Genomic DNA, 22,191 nt, shown 5'->3' with positions numbered 1-22,191 from the left:
GTGGAGTGAGATTAAGAAATTCTCAGGCTGACGTATGAGCTTTTTAGCTTCATTTTTGGTGTTTGCAACGTCAGTGTTTGTGGGAGAAAAGGCATCAATTGTATGAAGTCTCTTGAATCATATCTTTGTTGACGGGGTTCTCGCACGTCTTATGTTCTTTAGGAGCCTTGTTCAAGTATTTCTCGTAGCTAGATGACTAAGGTGTCCGGTTGGTCATCGGACTTGTGTAGACTTGTGTATATTCCAACTGTAGACTTGTGTATATTCCAACTTGCTACTTCATTCCGATTTGTTTTGTGTTTAGGAGGATACTATGAGCAGTTGCTGAATTTTGAAGATACGGCAACGGTTGTTGTTTGAATATCACTGAGTTTCAACTAGGTTACAAATTGTGCTGCATTTGGTGTGAAGATGTATGACATCCCTGAGAGTAGATCGACTTGTTTAGCTTATCTTATCCTGCAAACTGAGCTTTCAAGTGGTACTTTGTGTGTTGAATATCTGGATGGGTTGTTCTGTTCAAGGACTAACACGCAATCGAGTTGTAATTAAAGCATTGATACTGAGCAGTTTTAAGTACTGTACTCAAAGTGGATCATATAAGCCTCACATTTCACAAGTTTGTAAGTTAATTCCCTCTTTGATGAAGTGGCACCACTCGGGCCACAGGCTTCTAAGCTCTCGCCCAGTCGTGGTAGAGGTTTCTATGCTTCCTCGCGGTGCTTGTCTTGAGCCTGTTTGACCAGGTCGCACCAGCGTCAACAAACTTATAATGGGAGGCTCTTATCCACCAAGACTGTAATCAGAATATTGTTACTCTTCTTCGGGGTATGTCGTGTGAGGCATGTCATACATGATTTGTGGGTTGGGTAGATATAGTGTTTGCTAGAAGCTGCAATGCAGGGCCCTGGAGTTGATGAGATGGGATTGCTGCTTGGATTAGATGAGATGGTATTACGGCACAGATATGGTTGGATAATTGGAAGTGGTTGGATGTTGAACGGGGGGTTCTTCCAGTAGCTGGGAATCTTGAATGCATCCTCAGAACCTTGGTAAAAGAAAAAAAAAGGGTTGATGGATGTGTGATTGGATGATCTACCATCACAAATTGTCGTCTTATAGATGGGTGAGTTGAGCTATAGTTGCAGATTATCTGTCATGAATGGCCAAGTGAAATCAGTGGAGGAAAAATAGTAGATTAAAGCCCACTTGCTTTCTTCTTATGATATAGTATGTCATGTTAAATACATAAATATTCAGTAGGCAGAATATCAGCATCATTAGTCTCCTATCCTCTCTCTCTCTCTCTCTCTCTGTCAGGAAAAAAAAAAAAAAAGAATATCAGCATCAAACATTGACAACTTAGGTAAAGAAGCTACTGGCGGGTTGATGCTAGCAATATATGGAGGTTCTAACGTTATATCTTGGTCTGCAGAAAGCAGCACATAGGATTCCATTGTGGCGCGGAAGTAGAGAGCATCGTCAATTGCATCCACAGTTACTGGGCCACAACGGTTACAGCATATTTTTCATAACACAACTAAATATTAATTGAATCGGTATCCACTTTGCAGAATGGGTGAGAGATCCTTGCATCATTACCTCACCAGCTAGAGTTGTTGAGGACCATGCTTATCATTAATTAAATCTCCACTAATAAGTCTAGGATAAGATGCAGAACATCAAGATATGCTGTAGTCCAACCATTTCGACGAAGATAATTAAGTTGTGTTTATGTACTTAATAAAATGTTTTCCTTAGCAACAAAGCAGTTTTCAGCTGGTTGGGTTGGGAAAGTCTAGTGCTAAGGCAAAGATACGTAGACTTTCAAGTCTAACCTTCACTTCTCATAAGTTCCATATTTCCTTTTCATTTATTTACAAATACAAATTTATCTTATTTCTGAAGTTTTTCTTGATTAGGGTGTACACGTTCTGGTTTGGTCTAGTTTGAGAATATTCTTAAACCAAACCAATAAATTATGGTTTGTCAATTTTACAAACCAAATCAGATTATTTTATCATTCAAACCTAGACTAGATCGGTGAATTACGGTTTGGTCTGATTTAATTAAAATTGCAACACGAAAGGCGAAAAATTTTGAGAAAGAAAAATATTTTAACTAAATAAAGATTGAAATTATCAAAGTAACTTTCAGATCAATGTATAATTCTGGTTTCTGAAACTATTAAAATGAAAATTATGCCTATAGCCAACCAAAAGCTAGGCTCTATTTTTGGGCTTATGTGTTAGAGTATATATATATACACGCACATATTACTATTTATAGTTCGGTTTGGTTTAATACTTTATAAATCCAGATCAGAACATTAAATCATTTTATATGAAAATCATAAATCAAAACAGATCATTTTAGTTTTCAAACCAAACCATACTAATAAAAATGGTTTAGTCTGATTTGGTTTGATTTAACGGTTTGAACCATTTAGTGAACATCCTTAATCATGATACATGGTATATGGAAACACAACTTTATTTTTGACCAAATAATGCTTAACTAAATTTAAGCTTATTACGCTATAAAAAAAAAAAAAATTTGAGCTTGTGTAACTTCTGCAACTGATATTAAGCCCCTCAATTGGTAGCTGAAGGAATAGCTACATCTAGTGCTAGAGCAGACAATGCTTGAATTGATGGATGATATCAGTATTCATGTGCCCAAAACAACACGCCACGTTGATGCTCGAACGTTGGGGATCCAAGCTGAAATCCTACTTTTGTTTTTTAAACAATGACAAGGTATGCAGTTTCTTTCCAATATATCGATCTGTCCATATTTTATAAGGGTGTCATTTTGGTGAGTTGGTAAAATCTTATAGACATATGATATCTAGGTAATATCCTGCCATCATCCCAATTAATTTTTCTTTGTTTCCACAAAAAATAGCTAACAACCAGCTTTCGTCTCCATTTTCAACTAGATTTCGCAAATTCTTGTTCTCAAGAAAAAACCTGTTGGCAAATCTGTCGGTGGTTGTATCAAAGATTGCAGATCAAATTATACCTTGAGCGAAAAAAGTTTATCAAAATAACAAACTCCTAATAATTGTGATTAATAGAATCACATCTATCCACTAGTTGCTACTTAATTCCTTGCATCCTCAGCTTCAGTGTCTAATGCAGCCATCTGAAACCATTTCACTCACAGTGCCCGTTTCTTCTATCCCTCTTCACCTTTTTTTTTTTTTTTTTTTTTTTGTGGAGGTAACTGGAGGCTAGCTAGGGAGGCCAGATCTCCCTCCGTTTCTTCTAACCTTATACTTTAGCTCCAATTTCTTGCACTCATCTGCGATCTTTAACGGACCCAAGTCAAGGTCAGCCAACTCGTTGAAAAAGTGGCATGTGAGGACACCGGCACAAAGTACGTCCAAATCTTCGTCTTATTTTTGCATGGATACCAAATTCTCCTTGCTTACACGTATCATGGCTACTTGGCAAGTCGGCATGCGTCTCCCTCTCTGCATCCTTCTTTTCTCTTCTATTCTCTCCTTTCTAATCAGCAACACCGGAAAAGAGGAAGGAAATATCCGGAGGGAGCATTGGATACTCTTTGATTTGAGATTTTTTATGTACATCTTCTTCTACCCTCCTCATCTTTTAATATAAATATGTTAATGTCCTATTCTTCTCTTTTCGTTGGCCCCGCTCACGTTGAATGGGTTTCACAGGGGTTGGTGCGTGGATCTTCTGGAATGTTTGACGAAATGGATGATACATGGATGCAGGTAAAACCTATAGAACTAGTCTCAGTTGTGGGGTTGGGTGCATCAAAATTTCTATTCTCCAGTTTTTATGCTTGCCCTTTAGATGGTCTCCGATCATCAGGTCCTTCGTTTGGGAGCTTTGGGTTGGGTTAGGACTTAGGAGAGTAATTGGTAAATGGGCTGGGATCCGGATCACTACGAGGAACAAGTTGTTTGATCCATTTTTTTTTCACAAAATAACACTCAAAATTGCATTAATTTTTCTGTGTGGTTTGTGTGTGTGCGTGTGTTTGATCACGAAATCTCTCTCCGGTGCATTCTCTCTGAAGGAGTTACCATCGTTAATTTAATATTAGTCACCTCAAGTACAGCTAGGCGGTTTGTTTTGTACATATCTGATTAAATATAAGAACGATTGCTTCCTCTTTCAATTCATCCGTATTTTATTACGGAAATTATGTGGTAAAATATAAGAATGGTTGTCCCTTTTTCTGCTGTGTTTAATTAAGTTGGATAAGATCAATTATTCTGGAATTTTGTTACCCATCGTTTCGGTTTCATAAGTAAATAACGAAAAGCTCGAACTAGCGAGAAGATCGTGGTTCTCACTATCTTCGATGCAAGGAGTAGCCATACAGTGAGTGAGCTGATACTATTGCAACTAAATGGTTATATAATAAGTTGGTAGGAGCCAAACAAATTTGTGGCATCATTTCTGTGGGGTGCCAAAATCGAAGTCTGGGTTAAATGCTTTTCAATTCGAGCATGGTTTCATATCATATACTCTGATCCGGATTTACATAACCGTGCATGGTTAGATGTTCGATGCTTAGAGCTTAAAAGGTAATAAGAGTTTTTTCTTGGGTTGCATTGGAGCATCAATGTCGAGTTATCTTAGCAATCGTTGATCTCTTTTACTCAGCTAATTCGGTGATTAGTTTGTTTTCCTTTTGCCGATTAATGGTTATTTATTATTAGGTCGTGTCAGAATGGGTAAAACTGGATCATATCGGGTGGCCATGTAGGGTATCCTAAGTTGCGAGTTGAGAAAAATTGCTCCTTTGTTGAATATTTCAACTCATTCAAATTATTTTCAAATTTAATTTTGCAAAACTAATCTCAACGAACGATAGGAGAACTAGAAATCACACACACGAGAGAGAGAGAGAGAACTAGAAATCTTGGGGGGTGGGGGCGGATGTCAAGAAAGGTTCAAGGCAAGTATTACTTCTTCCTCAAGCTATTGACTTGTAGCTTTAATTTAAGTTAGATTTGCTTCATCAAGAGTAGTTGATCCCATTGTTATCGGAAAACTATAATATTCTCCCAAACGTTTCTGCCCATATAAAAAAAAAGAATATCAGCATCAAACATTTTTCTTCATGCAGTCTAGATTATTCCCAACCTATTATTATCTCATAATAAACCATAATATTTACTCCAACTTTAGTTTAACATACGTAAACCGCCTCGATCGACCTGCCACGCAGGATAAACCAGTAATTGACTCGCTGTATCCAACATCAACGGAACAACCACCATAAAACCAAACTTGTCGTGACCACCAAATACACAGTAAAACCTACTTTGCTTGGGCTAAATGACTTGTGCACTGCTAACCTTTTAATTCCCATCCAAGTATGTCGTACTTTAAAAACCTTGCCTTTGTCTAACCAAGTTTCTCACCGTTCAGGCCCTTCAGGGACCAGGGCGACGTTTGGTGCAAAAAATAATAAAACAAATGAGGGGATGATGAATGATGACATCAGATTTTTTGAAAGAGGAGGAGGGAAGGGAGCCGGTCTCGGGTTGTATATATTTTAGGCACGAAAGAATAATTCACGCGAAACTGTTGGATCGTATGTTGCACGATTTTAAAGCACGACGATTTTTTTTTTTTTTTTCCTCAGAGATACAAAATTATATTGTGCTTCAAAAGTTGTGCAAAATATGATGCCGTAATGTTTGGCCTCCGAGATCATTTTACACCAAGTTTTTACCATGTCCCAGTACTGCAAACGAAACCTTTGCGTAAAATCGTTAAAACTCCGCCGCGAAGGATTAGCTCGTTAAGTTGCCACGTGGATTGGCGTAAAGCATCAATAGCAATGGGCCCCACTTCATCTTACCTCCCAAAGACATCCAACTCCGGAGTCCGAACGTTGGTTTCACCTTTGCTGCAGCCCACGTGAAAATTTTGAGGCTTGAAATATGCCATGTCGGATGGTTAGATTCTCTAGTCGAAGTGTGTGCACATCATCGTATTGCCCTTAAAAAGGATCGCTAGGGTGGCCCACTGAATCCTCTTTGAAGCTACAACATCCCATTTAACCCTAACCGGACCCACCTCTTTTCTTAAACCCTACTGGCGCGAAAACTTCAAACAATGGAGTGTGAGCTCACACGCATTGTCTTGCTTTCAATTTAAGTTCACAAATTTCTCCAACTACGGTGCAGGTTTGATGCCCCTTCGCGCATGTATAAATAACTCATCCTAAGAAAGTATTTGCACTCCCAAGAAAGCAGCGCATTCAATAGAGTCATTAAAGAAGTATGGCCACCATGCAAGACAAAACTATCAAAATTTCCCTCCCTTTTCTCTTTCCATTCTTCTTTCTACTAGTAAACTTTGTGGTTTCCATTGAAATATCAAATGCCCGTGTCCACGACCTTCATGAAAATATGGACATGGTGGATGACATGAATAACTACTTTCCTTTCTCAAGCTATGGTCATGGGTAGTTTATCTTTTTAACTCCTTTTATATATATATTGCTTCTCAACTCACAAAGTTTTTACGGCTTTAGTATTTGTTGGAATTGTTGAGCTTCTTCTGAAATTTGTTAGGACTCATAGCTTTGATGGCATGGAGGACGAAGAATGGGGGATGGTGGAAAAGAAAGGCAACCAGTTCATAGTTGCAGGCCAACCTTTCTATTTCAATGGATTCAACACCTATTGGTTGATGATCTTTGCCGTCGACCAGTCCACCCGGAGAAAGGTCACTGAAGTATTTCAGGAAGCATTGTCGGTCGGTTACACCGTGTGCAGAACTTGGGCATTCAACGATGGCGGGTGGAGAGCTCTTCAGAAATCTCCTTCAGTCTATGATGAAGAAGTTTTCAAGGTAATATGCTATTCTACATGCATCAGATGTGCACTAATATACTGCATGGAGACCAAAATCAGATGCATGTGAGTACTAGAATGTAAGTAGGTATCTATGAAAGTGTGTCGGCAGATCTTGTAGCTATGGCAGATTCAAATGGTAACTTAGAGCTGGTGGTGCATATATATTTGTATTTTATCTTGTGTTAGACTTTCTGAGAAGAACATAATCATAAAATTAAGATGTGTTAGACTTTCTGAGAAGAACTTAATCATAAAATTAAGATGGATTGCCAAGTGTTTGATGGTAACTCCAAGTTTTGTAAATATATATGGTATAGCCAGTACATCAGCCTAATGTCACACGATGGTGATGATAGGTCGGAATATTTAGAAAAAGTTACTTAATCGCATGGTGATCATTGATAGCCCAACTGCATGACATGAAAGCATGGCATCTAATATTGTGGAGGTCTTGGGATGTACTGAATATTAGGGAAACTTAGGAGGTCCATGATCCATCTTGGCTTTAGAGCATAACAAAATTAATAATGATTTTGAGGCCATTGGAAGCACAGGGTTAATTTGTTTATCTATGATATCTATTTACAAAGTGATGATGTTCAATAATCCTCTAATAATTGTAAGCCACAGATTGCATATGATCGTTTAATAGACATAGTTTGCAGTGTAAGCAAGAGATATAACTGAAGATGACAGCAAAATTGACTTCTTAATTAAATATAACTGCTTGTTCCTTGGGAAATTTGCATGATAAGCAGTATTGAGGAGATATAAAAAACAAAAAGTTGGATACTTTTTAGGTGGGCTTTCCAGTCCTCCTCTTCACTCAAAAGAAAAAGAAACAAAAAAGAAAGAAAAGATAATAAAGATAGTCCCTTTAAGAAATGAAAAAGATAATAAGAAGGATATTAAGCCTATTTCTGATTCAGAAACTTTATTATCACAATTATACAGTGATTCCAATTAAATTATAGATGGTTATTCTATATTAAGAAATTGTTTTGCCCTTTTCCCCTCCATATCTTTTCAGGGACTAGATTTTGTGTTAGTGAAGCAAGAAAATATAAGATCAGGCTAATACTGTCATTAGTCAACAACTGGGAGGGATATGGAGGGAAAGCACAGTACGTGAAATGGGGGCAAGCTGCTGGCCTGAACCTAACTTCTGATGATGATTTCTTCTCTGATGCTACTGTCAAAGGCTATTATAAAGCTCATGTCAAGGTAGTCATTGCTTTTATATATATTTTATTTCTAGTCTAAATTAATCATTTAGTGCATATTACTTGCTGTATTGTATCCATTCTCTGAGTAACAAACTATATAATAATCCATAGACAAACCACATAAGGAACCCTTATAACCCATGTGAAGCCGAACCATCGAAGCATTCTCCATAGTCAGAATCAATCTAAGATGATTAATTACCCTATCATGATTACTTAGTTTTGCTCATAAACTTGTATTTTTTTGTAATACTGTATATATATATATAATCTCTTTTTTTTTCTCCTTCATAATTGCTTGTTTATCTGAGTCAGGCCATCCTCACCAGAGTAAATACATACACGAATATTACTTACAAGGATGACCCAACGATCTTTGCATGGGAGTTAATGAATGAACCACGATGTCTCTCCGATTCCTCGGGTGATAAACTGCAGGTGTGTGTTCCTACATCTGCATCAAATGCTACAACTATTGCTCTTCATGGTGTATAGCTACCAATCCACTCATTAGATCTTTCAGGCTACAATTATATATGTTTAAAATTTGTGCATATAAAAATGAGTCTAATTTTAAGAGCTGCATTACTGAGTGCAATTTTTGGGCTTTCCTAGGCTGGATACAAGAGATGGCATTCCATGTGAAGTCCATTGATCCAGTGCACCTGCTAGAGATCGGAACTGAAGGGTTCTATGGTCCCTCGACTCCCGAACGCTTGCAGCTCAATCCCAACACTTTTGCAGGGCAAGTAGGAGCTGATTTTATTAGAAACCATCGAGCTTTGGGTATCGATTTCGCTTCAGCGCACATGTACCCGGATTCTTGGTGAGTCCCCACCTTTCCACCCCCCCCCCCGGGAACTAGCAATCATTTACTTGACACATTAAAAACTTAAAACATGCACACATTGCTTATGGATTTCTTATTTGAATTTAAAATCTCATGAAGGGTATCAAATTCGATCTCCGATGCGCACATTCAATTCGTGAAGACTTGGATGCAGAACCATACCGATGATGCAGAAAATGTGCTTGGAATGCCAGTCGTATTTGGTGAGTTCGGTCTATCTTCTAAGGATGACAAATTTAACTTGACATTTAGAGATAAATTCATCAATACGGTGTTGCCACCCAACTGAACTCCCTAAGGAGGGGAGGAAGTGGAGCCGGCTGCCTTCTGTGGCAGCTCTTCCCTGAGGGTACAGACTACATGGATGATGGCTATGCTGTGGTTCCCTCCAAGTCTCCCTCCACCTCCAGCATCCTTTCACTGCACTCCAGGAGGCTTCAGCTCTTCAATTCTAGGTGCTCTTGGAAGTGCCACTGGGGCTGCAAGAAGAAGAGTTCTGATGATGTGAACTTTGTCCTCCCCCTTGATGAACTCTAATGCCATGCATGTCTTATTACAAGAGGGAAGATGGAGAAATATACTACACGTAAGCTATGGACTGAAAGATTGTGGGTTGGATATGTAGCAGCTGTGCAGACCAAAAGTATATGTACTTCATTATTTTTGAATTTAATGTAACTACTACGTGTGAATTATATGTCTCAGATAAGGGGCAAGAGGGACACATATATTGTTATTTTATGTGGAAGCTTATTTATTTTATGTAATATAGGAAAGGTAAGGGAGGACAGCTTTATATTTTATGACTTGAGGATCAGGCAATATCTGTTGAGGTCTCGCTCCCTTGCGCCATTTTCGCATTGCTCACGGAGAAGGCTTTTCCCGTGAAATTAACCAGTAATGGGAAAAGGTACTTACATTAGTATAAACTATTTGCTCTTAAATTTCGGGAAATTGTGCTACTAAGAAGTTAGTGAATTGTTTAAAAGAAGTGTAAGGATCAATGATTTGGTCTCCATGAAACCATTTAGAAGATGACCACCGAAAGTGTACCTAGAGTACATACAAAAGCTAGCTCTCCCTCCGTTTTATCTGACGAATATATCCATACTCCAAAGCTTGCCACCTCTTCAACAAAACAAATTTATTGGAAGATCGAGTCGACAAGTGGATTCGTATATATTCAAATGGTTCTCCTCGAACCTCAGCATATCCTCTATAATAACCTCCGTCGTCTTGACAGACGTAAAGAAAACCATTAAAAAATATGTTACTTAGCTTTAGCTACAGGTAGCAAGCTGCCAAGTAGAACAAGCATTTTTGCCCAATTAGTAATTTCTCCTCACAATCTCTGCGTCACCAGGTCTAGCAGGCTATAACAGTTGTCCCCTAAGGTAGACTAAGTCCATCTAATAATAATTTCTGCTTAGTGCGATCAGCTGGCTCGGGCCTCACTCGCTTATAACATGGAGTATATAACCTCTCAAATGCAGAATCCGAGGAACGAAACCCAAAATGAGGGGATATCAAATTAGGGTCTTAACTAAAAAATCTGGACATCTAGATGGATAGACTCGACAGTATGTATAACTACCACAAGAGTTCTTAACCTATCTGATATGAAAATATTATTATTCCTCAACAATTATCAACTCTCTTATCGAACTCCCAAAATGAGGCTTAGGTCTGTTAGATGAATTCGAACATAAAAGGTACCACTACCATGATATCCCTTTAAAAAACGAAGAAGAAAAGAAAAGAAAAAAAAACGAACAAGGAGTTCTCTTAAAAGGATGATAGATATAATTTAACAAGCTTCCTGCTATGGCGTTCCTACTTCACGAAAGGGAAATTAAATACACGGCTTTCCATGGCAGCTCACCAGGGAGAGAGAAAAAGTGGAGTCTTGCACACGTACTCCCAATATGAAATCTTCTGCCAGTGATCCAAGGGATAAGTAATGATCAAGGGCCGGTTTGCTTAATCCCAGAAGAGGATGAAGAGTTGCAGTGAAAGCTAGTAGTTGAATGCATATGGAACTTTATTTCTTATTTAAAATAAGAACCATCATGGAGTACAGCTTTATGTATCGAGTATGCGGCTTATTACATCGTTATATTTTTTTCTATGGTAAATATTACATCGTCATATAGGTTATGAAAAGCCATGCTGCTAAAACTGAAATGTATGTCGCGGTCTTGCTCCCCTTCAATGTTCTTGCATTGCTCCGCTTTAGAGCTTCTCCAGTGAAACCTGATAGGAGAAAAGAGATCTATATAAAATTTGTTGGAAGAAACTAATTGATCTGCAATCGTGCATACATGTATCTTTACATGCATTAATACATGCATATATTAAACATATCAGTGTACACAGAACAAACAAATGATTTATTAAGTTATAAGATGACTGGTTCGAACTACGAAGGTGCAAAAGAATTATAAATTCGACCCTGAGTTTACTGCACTAGTCTTCCACATAATTTTCTGGCAGATTACATCTGTATCTTGATTCAGAATTAAATATGATAATTGAAATTAAGAATTAAATCTTCAAGGAAACATATATTAGCTCTATTTCATCCTATCAAACAAAGCTATTACTAACTTGACTGCACTCTTGTAATCAAAATTCACTATCTTGATACCAGATTTCATACCGATATCATCTTATTATAGTATATATCGGTATGCGATATGGTATAAGATAGTGAGGTACACTGCATATTATCCGATATTAGTATGGTACCGGTGAGCATGACAAATTTTGCTAGTAATCCATTTATATTGAAATTGAAACAAGTTGTAAAATCCAAATGGTCAAATTGTGCCAAAGTTTGACCTTCCAAGCACCCTTGTGCGATCGTATAGTTGATGTCGGCCACTCTCTCGCCACTTTCAAACTTGTAGTGCGGCTGCCGCATCACATCTTCAAGGCATCCCAGAAGATTTAACGTGTGATCTTTACAACGGCCACAGTAAAGCTCGGTGTCACCCGTCGTTACGTTCACCCACCCCTTTGCTGTCAACTGGTATTTCTCCGGACAATTTTCTTTTTGGTAGGTTGAAATCTACAAGAACAGTTTGAAAGAACCACTGGAATTAGTACTACAAATAAAATCTTGATCTACGACCAAGTAATTCTTTTCAGAGAGAGAGAGAGAGAGAGATGGCAAGATAGCATACATTTTGCAGGCAATCATAAGCACTCCGCCATTGCTCAAATGGGGATAGGTTGGGATGGGCTCTTGGATCCTTCGTCTCCGAAGCATCTGTTCCTCAAGCACGGGATTAAGAGAGGACTGTTTAACACAAAATCATCATCTCATCCGAAAGAAGGGCAGAAGCATACCTAGGCCTCCGGTGAAACCAATCAGAAGAAAAATCACAAGAAAAGTCCCAGCAAAAACCCTCCTCCCTCCCATCCTGTAGGAAAGCTGCCTCCAAAGTCCCGAGCTTAATTACCACTTCTTCATAGCATTCAACTATATATATAGATTCAAACAACCAAACTAGCTTTCAGGAGAGCTGCCAGTTAATCCCAGATAATTAATTTGGCTCCTCTAATGAGACCTTGAGCATATCTTCAGAATATATCTTGAGAAACCTAAGAACAAGAGAGAAAAAGATGTCGGTTGGCTTGCAAACAAAAAGGGTATAACAAAGCACGCTTAGAAGCCACAGCCCAAGCCAATCATCCATGGTTTGTAACGATCTCCGAGAGAAACATTCGTTAGCCTCTAAGCCAGTCCCCTTTGTGGACTCCGACCGACAGCAGCATATAAACTCGCATGGAGCAACTCTGCCACCCTCCAAACAACCATTCCCACAGGCCTCTCTAAAGATGGCTCAGGGGACGCCGGCCGTCTTCTCGGCCCTCGACAATGCCAAGACCCAGCTTTACCACTTCAAGGCGATCGTGATCGCCGGCATGGGCTTCTTCACAGATGCCTATGACCTCTTCTGCATCAGCGCCCTCGTAAAGCTCCTCGGCCGCCTCTACTACTACGACCCCCAATCCGGCAAGCCCGGCAAGCTCCCGGACGCCGTCAGCAACGCCATCCAGGGGGTCGCCCTCTGCGGCACCTTTGTGGGCCAGCTCTTCTTTGGCTGGCTCGGCGACCGCCTGGCCGCAAAAAGGTCTACGGCATCACCCTCGTCACCATGGTCGGGTGCGCCATCGCCTCGGGCCTCTCCTTTGGCTCCACCGCCCACTCCGTCATCGGCTGCCTCTGCTTCTTCCGCTTCTGGCTCGGCTTCGGCATCGGCGGCGACTACCCACTGTCGGCCGTCATCATGTCGGAGTACGCAAACCAGCGGACGCGCGGCGGCTTCATTGCGGCCGTGTTCGCGATGCAGGGCATCGGGATCCTCGTCGCAGGGGCGGTATCGATGACGGTGTCGAAAATCTTCCTCGTCGCCTACCCTGCGCCTTCCTTCTCGGAGAACCATGTGTTGTCGACCCCGCCGAGGCGGACTTCGTGTGGCGGATCGTGCTCATGCTGGGGGCGGTCCCGGCGGCCCTCACCTACTACTGGCGAATGAAGATGCCGGAGACGGCGAGGTTCACCGCGCTCGTGGAAGGCGACCACAAGAAGGCGGCCGCCGACATGATGAAGGTCCTCGAAACCGACATAGCCGTGGAGGAGACCCAAAGGAACCCCCAGAACTCCTACGGATTGTTCTCCATGGAGTTCGTGCAGAGACATGGGATACACCTCATCGGGACTTCGACCACTTGGTTCTTGCTGGACATCGCCTTCTACACCGGCAACCTCGCACAGAAGGATATCTTCCCCGCGGCTGGGCTAGTGCCCAAGGTGACGGCAATGAACGCGATCGAGGAGGTGTACAATATAGCCAAGGCCATGTCCCTGGTGGCCTTGATCGGGACCGTGCCTGGTTACTGGTTCACGGTGTTCTTCATCGACAAGATGGGCCGCTTCCTGATCCAGCTCGGTGGGTTCCTTCTGATGTCGGTGTTCATGGCGATCCTCGGGTTCCGTTATGCCATACTGCGGGGAGACAAATGTGATTCCTCCAAAACCGGATTCTGCCATGGGCACCCCACGGAGTTCCTGGTACTCTATGGGCTGACCTTCTTCTTTGCTAACTTCGGGCCTAATAGCACCACGTTTATCGTGCCGGCCGAGTTGTTCCCGGCGAGGTTCAGGTCCACGTGCCACGGGATCTCGGCGGCGGCGGGGAAGGCGGGGGCGATCCTGGGGGCCTTCGGGGTGCAGACCTACACGTTGGACGGGGACCTCAAAAAGATCAGGCAGGCGATTGTCGGATTGGCGGTGGTGAATTTTCTGGGGTTCTTGTGTACGTTCCTGGTGCCGGAGACCAACGGTAAGTCGCTGGAGGAGATCTCCGGGGAGGACAAGGACTTTGAGAGGGGCGGCGATGGAGCGAATGGGCTTCGCAGTGACGAAATGGTTTGAGATTGGGTTGGTTCCTTTATCCCGTCATTGCTCCAATTAAAGAATATATAAGACGTGCATGGATAACGAATAATTAGTGTGCCAGATACTACGTGGGGTTTACTGGCGGAGTGTTTCCACTTTCATCCTATGTCGGTCAAATATGGTGGTGTCGCGTTGTCAAGTAATCTATTTCTTGTGAATTGGCGTTTTCTTTAAAGAATAAACCACTCTCCAAAAATGCCACTGCCCAGCACGTGCACACAAATTTATACATTCTTTTTCATTTCCTCTTTTTTTTTAAAAAAAAAAAATTGCCATCAAGGGAGCATGAGAATGGAAACCATTTGCTGTCTTGGATTTAAAACAATATGCTTAGGTAGACTTAATTTAAGCTAAACACAATTACGCTCGCTGGGTCAAGTGGAGAACAAAAAACACGCACACAACAGAAGTGGAAGATTATCATGCATGTTTATTGACTGAATTAGAGTAGGAATAACTGGAGCGAAAGTGTCCGTAAGACTAGACTGTAGCTGCCATCTTCTAATTGCAAACAATTTTGGGTGCTCTATCCATATATAGACGTAGGATCCAGTTTCTTTCAGCCTAGGGGACTCGGCTTCTGAAGAAAAGGAGCAGGCCTCACATAAGTGAATCCTGCGAAATTGCTGTCCCCAGCAACTGGACTGGCAACCGGAGAATCCAACAATGGCATGCTGGTCCAGCACTCCTCAAAGTTGGCAACACAGTTCTTGCCAGCAACATTGGGCCGGAAGCTTGGTTGGACTTCCCGAGCCTCCAGTTTCCTCCAATTGATTGTTTTGAACCACTTGTGGCTCTTTATCTCACTGCTACCACGAGGTCCACCACCAAGGCGTTTGCTTGCCTCTTTCTGCAACAACTGAGGAAAAAAAGGAAAATAGGCTATCATCGATGGAACACAGTTTGTGACCATTAAAAATCTCAAGGGAAGAAACATATGACGTAGACTTACGCCTTTCAACAGGGAATGAGCTTCACTGGACAGGTATGCTGGCAGTTTTATCTTGTCCTTCACTATTTTCTGCTGAACCTTCTCCCGGTTGCCGCTGACAAAAGGTGGCTGCACAAATATTAAAGAAAAACATAAGTAAACGAGCGAACAGTTTCACATATGCACTAGAAATGAAGCACAATTTTAAAACTGCCGATCAGCTTGCAGGGTTGGACGCCAGTAATATGAAAGTGAAGGATCCGAAATATTACTAACATCGAACATGACCACTCGCAATTGCTCATGCGTGTATAGATGCAAACATAGGACCTGGCAGACAATGTTATCATCATCCTATTTCCTGAAACTATCCCTTGTGGTGGCTCAAAATACATGGCATCAATAAAGATCTGGTAGACATAGAATTTAGCTGGTGACGTAGAAACAGAATAAAACTGACCTTTCCAGTAAGCATTTCAAACAACAGGATACCAACACTCCACCAGTCAGCAACCTTATCATGGCCTTTTCCAAGGACAATTTCTGGTGCCATATACTCTACTGTGCCACACATGGAATTTGATCTAGTGCTCTCATCAAACTGCTTCGCCAGGCCAAAGTCAGTCAACATGGCCTAACCGAAACATTAGAAGATTTCATCAAGGTGATGCTAAAGAACAGTTACAAGAGAGATGGAGAAAGAATGAAAGAACACAAAATGTTGATGCTCACATGACCATCAGCATCCAGCAGTATGTTCTCAGGTTTGAGGTCCCGGTGCATTATACCATTTGCATGAAGGTGGGAAACAGCAGACACTATTTCGGCTGTGTATATGCGTGCCAGATCTTCTCTGATGAGAAAAAAAGAAAAGGGAGCAAAATCATAAATGAGTTTCATATATTCTACCATTCTTGAAATACCCCGAAAAAAAAAAAAAAAAAGAAAATAACATTCACCTGAATAGACCGTGATGATACAGCTGAAAAAATAAGTGGCCCCCGTTTATGAAGTCCAGCACTAGGTATAATCGGTATTTTGTCTGCATCACATCATACAATAACTATCAGTCAGTACCTCTCATCAAAGTGAAGCCTCAACCTTTACAATCCAAATAAAGAAACAAGGACTTCCACAGATAGATGTGAGCTGCTGCAGCTATATGGGAAATCAGTGGAATAAAGAGCAAAGATCAGAGCCATAAGGTCTTCCATGTCACAATTCGATAAAGACATCACCAGGGCCAGGTGCTCCACATAGCATGTTATAGGAAAGGTATGTTCAACAGAGTTGGCCTTTTCAAGTGGACTTCTCACTAAAACAAGGTAACAAGAATGCACTTCTTAATGTACTTCACCAGATCGTATAAGAATGTAAGTCCTTGGGTGTTATAAGAATAGCTTTAGTGGTTAAAAGGTCCAGCAAAGGTTAGGGTCCGGGCTGGCAACAAGAAAAGGTGCATGCCTACTCTCGAAGATCCATGCCTAAATGACTCAGCCAGCACATGTCTAGAGACTGTTTGCATGATACGTTCAGAGGTTTCAGTCTGCCCTAACATCAGCAGGTACCACAAGAGTTTTCATTCTGCACCTAACTTTGGCAGTGTTAACACATTTTCTATTCTTTGGGATAACTCAGTAGAATCAAGCAAGCAACATATGCTTTGACCCTAGATATAAACTTCTAATGATGGCTCTCCGAGGCAAAAGTGAGGAATCAGGTCAGGAATTCTGTGACATGGCTGATTCTTTTCAACACAAAAGACAACAGACTACATCTGGTTATGGAATGAAAATCAGCAAGATGACACTTTTGGTTTCAAATGCACATGAACGAACATATGTGATCATCACCTCGTAAGCATAAAATATTTGATAATATCTCCATATGCAACCTATTTAAAGATATAAATGTGGAAAGGAATGATTGGAAAAACATATTACCTGGAAAGAGTATCTGAGCTGAACAATGAAAGGATGATCAATTTTTGTCAGTATATCTCTCTCACCTTTCATGTACTCCGCATGATTCTTTTCCATAATCTTATCCTTTCTCATGACCTTCATTGCATATATTTCTGAGGTGCCCTTCTTCTTCACCTGAAACACCTTTCCAAATGCCCCTTGCCCGACAACCTTCATAACTTCAAAATCATCCAGCCCTACACCCTCACTCTTCTCAGATATGGTATCATGCTTTTCAGTACTGCAGATGGATGGCTCTCGATCTCCTGTCTCTGCAGAAGCACTCTCTATGAGTTCCAATGAGTTCTCAGTCTCATGCAATGTGAGCTTGCTGAGCTGCAAGGACTGATTAACACGAGCCATCGGCCCCACCAGAGAATGTGATCTCTTGCAAATGACCATTGGGTCATCATAAACTTCCTCATTTGAATCTGATGCAGGAAGAGAATTCTCAGAGGTCACATTATTTACTCGAATCGAGGCTTGAACTGGGGCAGGACCAAATACATCAGAAAAATCAAACTCCATGTTCTCAGAGAGCACAACATCAGGGGGACCCATAGGAAGAAGTATTTGTCTCTTGAAGGACTTGTCAACATGTGTCCTGGTAAGACCAGATATCTGGGAAGAAACCATCTCTAAGAATGTTAAGAAAATGGCAGATGTAATATGAATAGTTGCAGATGATTCCAGCTAAGGCTGGCTCCCTCCACAAATCTCCGAGACAACAACTGATGAAGAAGGAATCCTGACAATGGCCTTGAACAACCGGAAGTTCACGTCAACAACAGGAGCTCCCAGAAATCCTGGGAGTAAGCAAACCAAAATCCGGAAGCTGCCCTTGTTTCCCGATGTACAGGAAACAGTAGCTGCCACTGTGCTTCGTGAATTCATCGAGAACAAGTTGTTTGGAGCTGTTGAGCAAAGCAAGAAGATTATAAGTTATAGGTCACAACAACATCAACAACTACCAGAAGCACTCCAATGCCATGCATGTACCAGAAGGACAAAACAGAAATGCAGCATGCTAATGATACCCTATCAGAAACCAATATCAAGTCTGACAAGGGTACATGATGAAGCTACAATAATCACAGGTATTTCTTCTGATAATCTTGTGATTATACAACTACATGAATGCATAGCATGATTCCTTTTCTGCTTCCACGTGTATGCGAACCATGTTCATGGCCAGTCCTCTAAGAATCAGATGTTTTATGTGAGTCATTATTGATGGCCATAGTCCTTTAACAATCAGAAGTAGGAGATGCATTGTGAGCACATCAAGTTTGTCTTGGTACACATTCTGTTTTGGTACTTTAAAGGAATATATGCCTATGGCTGAAACGAACAAGGTGAGCTTATAAAGCATGCAAGAGTGTGCACACAGATAAATGTGAGTTAGAGGAGAACAAAAAGCCGGCAGCAACAGAAGAACGAAGAAACAAAAACCTAAAAAAATCACAATAAAATTCAAAAATATCTACCACATGCTATGCTAGAGGTATTCAACTCTTGCTCCATCAAAATGAAATGGAATGACAATGACAAGAAGGCACAGTGCAGCAAAATGATGTTCAGATAAAATATTACATCATGGGTTAGGATGGAAAACCATACAACTAAGGCAATAACAGTCTCCTTGAACATACCAACAAAGCCAGCAGCTGGCAATAAATTTTACATATAAAAGAATTTCTGAGTAGTTAAATATGACATCCTAGAGAAACAAATGACTGCATGAATAAACAACAATTCAGCATGAGGGTGATCAGATCTGAGAAGTTGTTCAAACCTAATAAAAAATTTCATATTTGTTTATCTGCAAAGGCACGTTCACTGATGCCTTGCCGAAATAGCAATCTAGAAGAGTTTGCTCAAAGCCCATCTATATTTTTTATTCCCAAAGCATTTAATGAACAGAAAACAAAAGTTAGATGAAGTGGGCAGGAATTTGGTCGGAGGATGTCTAGGGAAACCTGCACCAAATAGATGGGAGTCGGATTTCAAATCATCTAATATGCAACTCAAGATCTAATATTTGCTTCTAAACCTTAATTTCCCCCAACCCCATGCTAAAAACCAAAGTAAATGGGACAAAGTTTGAACTTCCATTGTTCCCTTGCACAAAAGTCATGCCCTGCCCCTACCCTTAGAATTTTCTCCGCACGCACCTCACCAGCTCCAGAGCGAAGGAGTAACAAGAACAAGAACGGATGCGCAAGATTCACATTTAACAAAGCTTTCTTTCCAATTGCAAGATCCAAATGACCACGCCTCTATTAATGGCTAACTCATGATCTCTCGCACTAACGCCAAGCCTTCATCCAGAGTTGTCTTCTCTGCTCTTTCCAAATAACCAAAGCCATGAACATTCCGCCCAACTGTTGAGCAAAAGAGGCATGCCAACCCTCTACACATCCACCCCCTTCTCCAAAATTCAACCCGAAGTGCGATAAATCCAATCACACTGATTCAAAATCTTCCCTTCTATCCTGATCACCCCCAAAAAGATCTACCAAAAGAACTAACCGAATCGCAAGGGATTTCCAAAGAATAATTTTTGAGGAAACTGAAAAGAAGATATTTTATTAAACAAAACAGGAAACACCTTACTTCCTCCATTCTTCATCAATATATAAACACACACAAATTTTTCAAGAGAAAGAGGTTACACAAGCAAATAATTAAAAAGAAAGCACCATCATGAACCAGAATCTATGTTCCAACTGCATAATCAGGGAACAAAGAAACAAACCCTCAAGAAACGATGCTATTAACCAAATAGATCAGATCACCAAAAATTGGGGAACTAAAAGGATGAAAGATTAAAAACTTACATATACGAAAGAGAAACAATAACTTTTAGATCGATCAGAATATAAACTTCACATATGTAATCGAACTGAAGCCCGTTTAAAAGCTAAAGATCCCGATCCGATGCCCTAAAAACCCACAATAAATATCGACGAAACGAAGAATGGAAAAAAGGGCAAAATTTCTAACCTTTGGAAGGGAGCGACAATCGGATCGAGGAACCGGGCGATTGCTCGACGGCCTCCTCCCCGATCCACTCCGGCACTCTTATTCGCGGGGGCGGCCTTCAGCAGACCGGTGGGCGAGACGATGTAGGACACGTGGCACTATGTTACTGGAGAATCCGTACCCCCAAATGCGTTCAAAATCGGCTCGCGGAACGCAACGCGATTACGCGAACATCGTGAGCCGTCCGATGGGGATGGGGCGGCTTCCTTTCCGTGTCAATCGTGCTGCCATCAACGTGACGTCGTTTGGGCGTCCAAGCAAAGAAGTCGCGTGGGACGAGAGGGGTCGGAGGGCCAAAAAATTCTTTGTTTATAGTGATGAGACGCGGACCTATCACGCTCCCATGTCACCCTCGAATGCTAAACTAGATAACGCTGAGACACATGGGTAACCCAAATTTGACAGCCTGCGTCCCTGATGGAACTTGTGGGGACCATATCGGGTTGGGCCTGCGTGCTACTGAATAGGTATGGTATTAAGTCTCATTAAGAGCATGTCTTTTTTTTTTCTTTTTAAGTATTTTACTGCATGATATTTTTGCCATAGACAGGATAGTTTATATAATTGGGTTGGATGTACCCAAGACATTGATTATGTTGGGTAAGTCAATCGATCTTCGATTCAAATCAATCAACCTCCGACATCTGACTCAACAAAGATCAACCGATCGAACATACAACTCCGACTATGCATCGACTGACACCGACTCATGATCGGTGAACTGATTGATACTTGACTACTACCAACTAATAGCAAAACAATCTCTGATTTGAGACCGTCGATATATCAGAACTACTAACCGATAGTCACTCGAACGTACTATTGACATGCTAAGATAACTGACATATAGTCGGCCAATCTGCTCAACATGCTGTAACCGTTATGAATAGTTATCAACTACGTATCACGACAATTACTGAGAATTAACAACCCACTAAAACTCCACAATTATGGTCCAATAATTTAGCGCCATAAAAAACGTGACCATTTGCTCAACGGTTACATCAGATTCATCTATAAAAGAAGGATAAAGAAACAGTACTGATAAGACACTTTGGACCAGAGCTCTGCTACTCTCGATACTCAAATCTACTACTGTTCACCAATTTTCGCTCTGACTTAAGCATCGGAGGGTCTCCATCGGATACAACTCTGATTTGCGATGATACTGTTTTGTAGATGCTCACCACTGGCGACAAATGATAGGGAGTTGGCCGCAACAGATTGGCGCGTCAGGTAGGAAAAAAAATCTGCAATCAATCATGCCGAAAATCAGAGCCCAACTTTCAATCGATTCGATGAGGCACTTTTTTTGTCGGAAAGATCCTCCTCTCCCATATCCAATAGCAGAGCCTAGTTCTTCACATCCCGTGGTCATCATGGACGCTCAGATCACTGTACTTGTACAGCAAATGAATATGCTGACGAAGGCTGTCAAAAGCCTCCAACAACAGCAAACCCAGCAGCAGCCACCGACGAAGCAGTCGGTGGCACAGTCAGTGCCATCTAGGCATAGCCATCGCCCTCTGCAGCGGTTACCTTCTTTTTCCCCAGAGCGACCGTCTCAACACTCCCATCAGGACGGACGACCACATTCTTGGCACTTTCACCGTGCCACCCACCACTCACGGCGTTTCCCCTCTCCTTCCCATCTCCACAGTGTTAGGAAGGAAAAATAGCCGTGGACACCTTCTGCTTCTCCCTCAAATTCATCGAGAGGTTTCACCTCTGGAGTCTCCCGACAACGGCGAATAGACGACTATGAACGCAAGTTCTGAAAAATCGAACACCGACTTGCCCGACTTCAGATAGAAGGTCAAAATCTTCTAATGACTACGACTTCCACACCGCT

The 22,191-nt window shown here is 41.3% G+C and overlaps 4 protein-coding genes across 4 annotated transcripts; 2 read left to right on the top strand and 2 right to left on the bottom strand.

Annotated features, from left to right (window-relative positions):
* Positions 1-6,218: 6,218 nt before the first annotated feature.
* LOC105044844 (mannan endo-1,4-beta-mannosidase 6) lies at positions 6,219-9,799 on the top strand. The gene is given in 8 exon segments (XM_073256950.1): positions 6,219-6,462; positions 6,572-6,851; positions 7,887-7,902; positions 7,905-8,080; positions 8,398-8,524; positions 8,698-8,908; positions 9,032-9,204; positions 9,207-9,799. Coding segments are annotated over 8 exon segments (1,431 nt in total). The 5' UTR covers positions 6,219-6,277; the 3' UTR covers positions 9,470-9,799.
* Positions 9,800-10,943: 1,144 nt separating this feature from the next.
* On the bottom strand, positions 10,944-12,422 carry LOC109505897 (uncharacterized). Its single transcript, XM_019850767.3, has 4 exons — positions 12,284-12,422; positions 12,118-12,203; positions 11,774-12,002; positions 10,944-11,185 (listed from the first exon to the last, which is right to left on the bottom strand). Exons 1-4 carry the CDS (start codon positions 12,354-12,356, stop codon positions 11,070-11,072), a joined length of 504 nt encoding a protein of 167 aa, XP_019706326.1. The 5' UTR covers positions 12,357-12,422; the 3' UTR covers positions 10,944-11,069.
* A 209-nt stretch (positions 12,423-12,631) lies between these two features.
* LOC105045093 (low affinity inorganic phosphate transporter 8) lies at positions 12,632-14,665 on the top strand. The gene is given in 3 exon segments (XM_019850766.3): positions 12,632-13,055; positions 13,058-13,399; positions 13,402-14,665. Coding segments are annotated over 3 exon segments (1,740 nt in total). The 3' UTR covers positions 14,376-14,665.
* Positions 14,666-14,805: 140 nt separating this feature from the next.
* Positions 14,806-20,571, bottom strand: LOC105044843 (serine/threonine-protein kinase AtPK2/AtPK19). Its single transcript, XM_010922877.4, has 7 exons — positions 20,301-20,571; positions 17,274-18,208; positions 16,290-16,372; positions 16,063-16,183; positions 15,791-15,964; positions 15,352-15,459; positions 14,806-15,258 (listed from the first exon to the last, which is right to left on the bottom strand). Exons 2-7 carry the CDS (start codon positions 17,928-17,930, stop codon positions 14,959-14,961), a joined length of 1,443 nt encoding a protein of 480 aa, XP_010921179.1. The 5' UTR covers positions 17,931-18,208; positions 20,301-20,571; the 3' UTR covers positions 14,806-14,958.
* Between the last annotated feature and the right edge of the window lie 1,620 nt (positions 20,572-22,191).

The sequence above is a fragment of the Elaeis guineensis genome, chromosome 5, assembly GCF_000442705.2.
Source record: "Elaeis guineensis isolate ETL-2024a chromosome 5, EG11, whole genome shotgun sequence".
NCBI classification, from domain to species: domain Eukaryota; kingdom Viridiplantae; phylum Streptophyta; class Magnoliopsida; order Arecales; family Arecaceae; genus Elaeis; species Elaeis guineensis.
The sequence above is the reverse complement of the archived record's forward strand: the minus strand, read 5'-3'. Positions and strand labels throughout refer to the sequence as shown.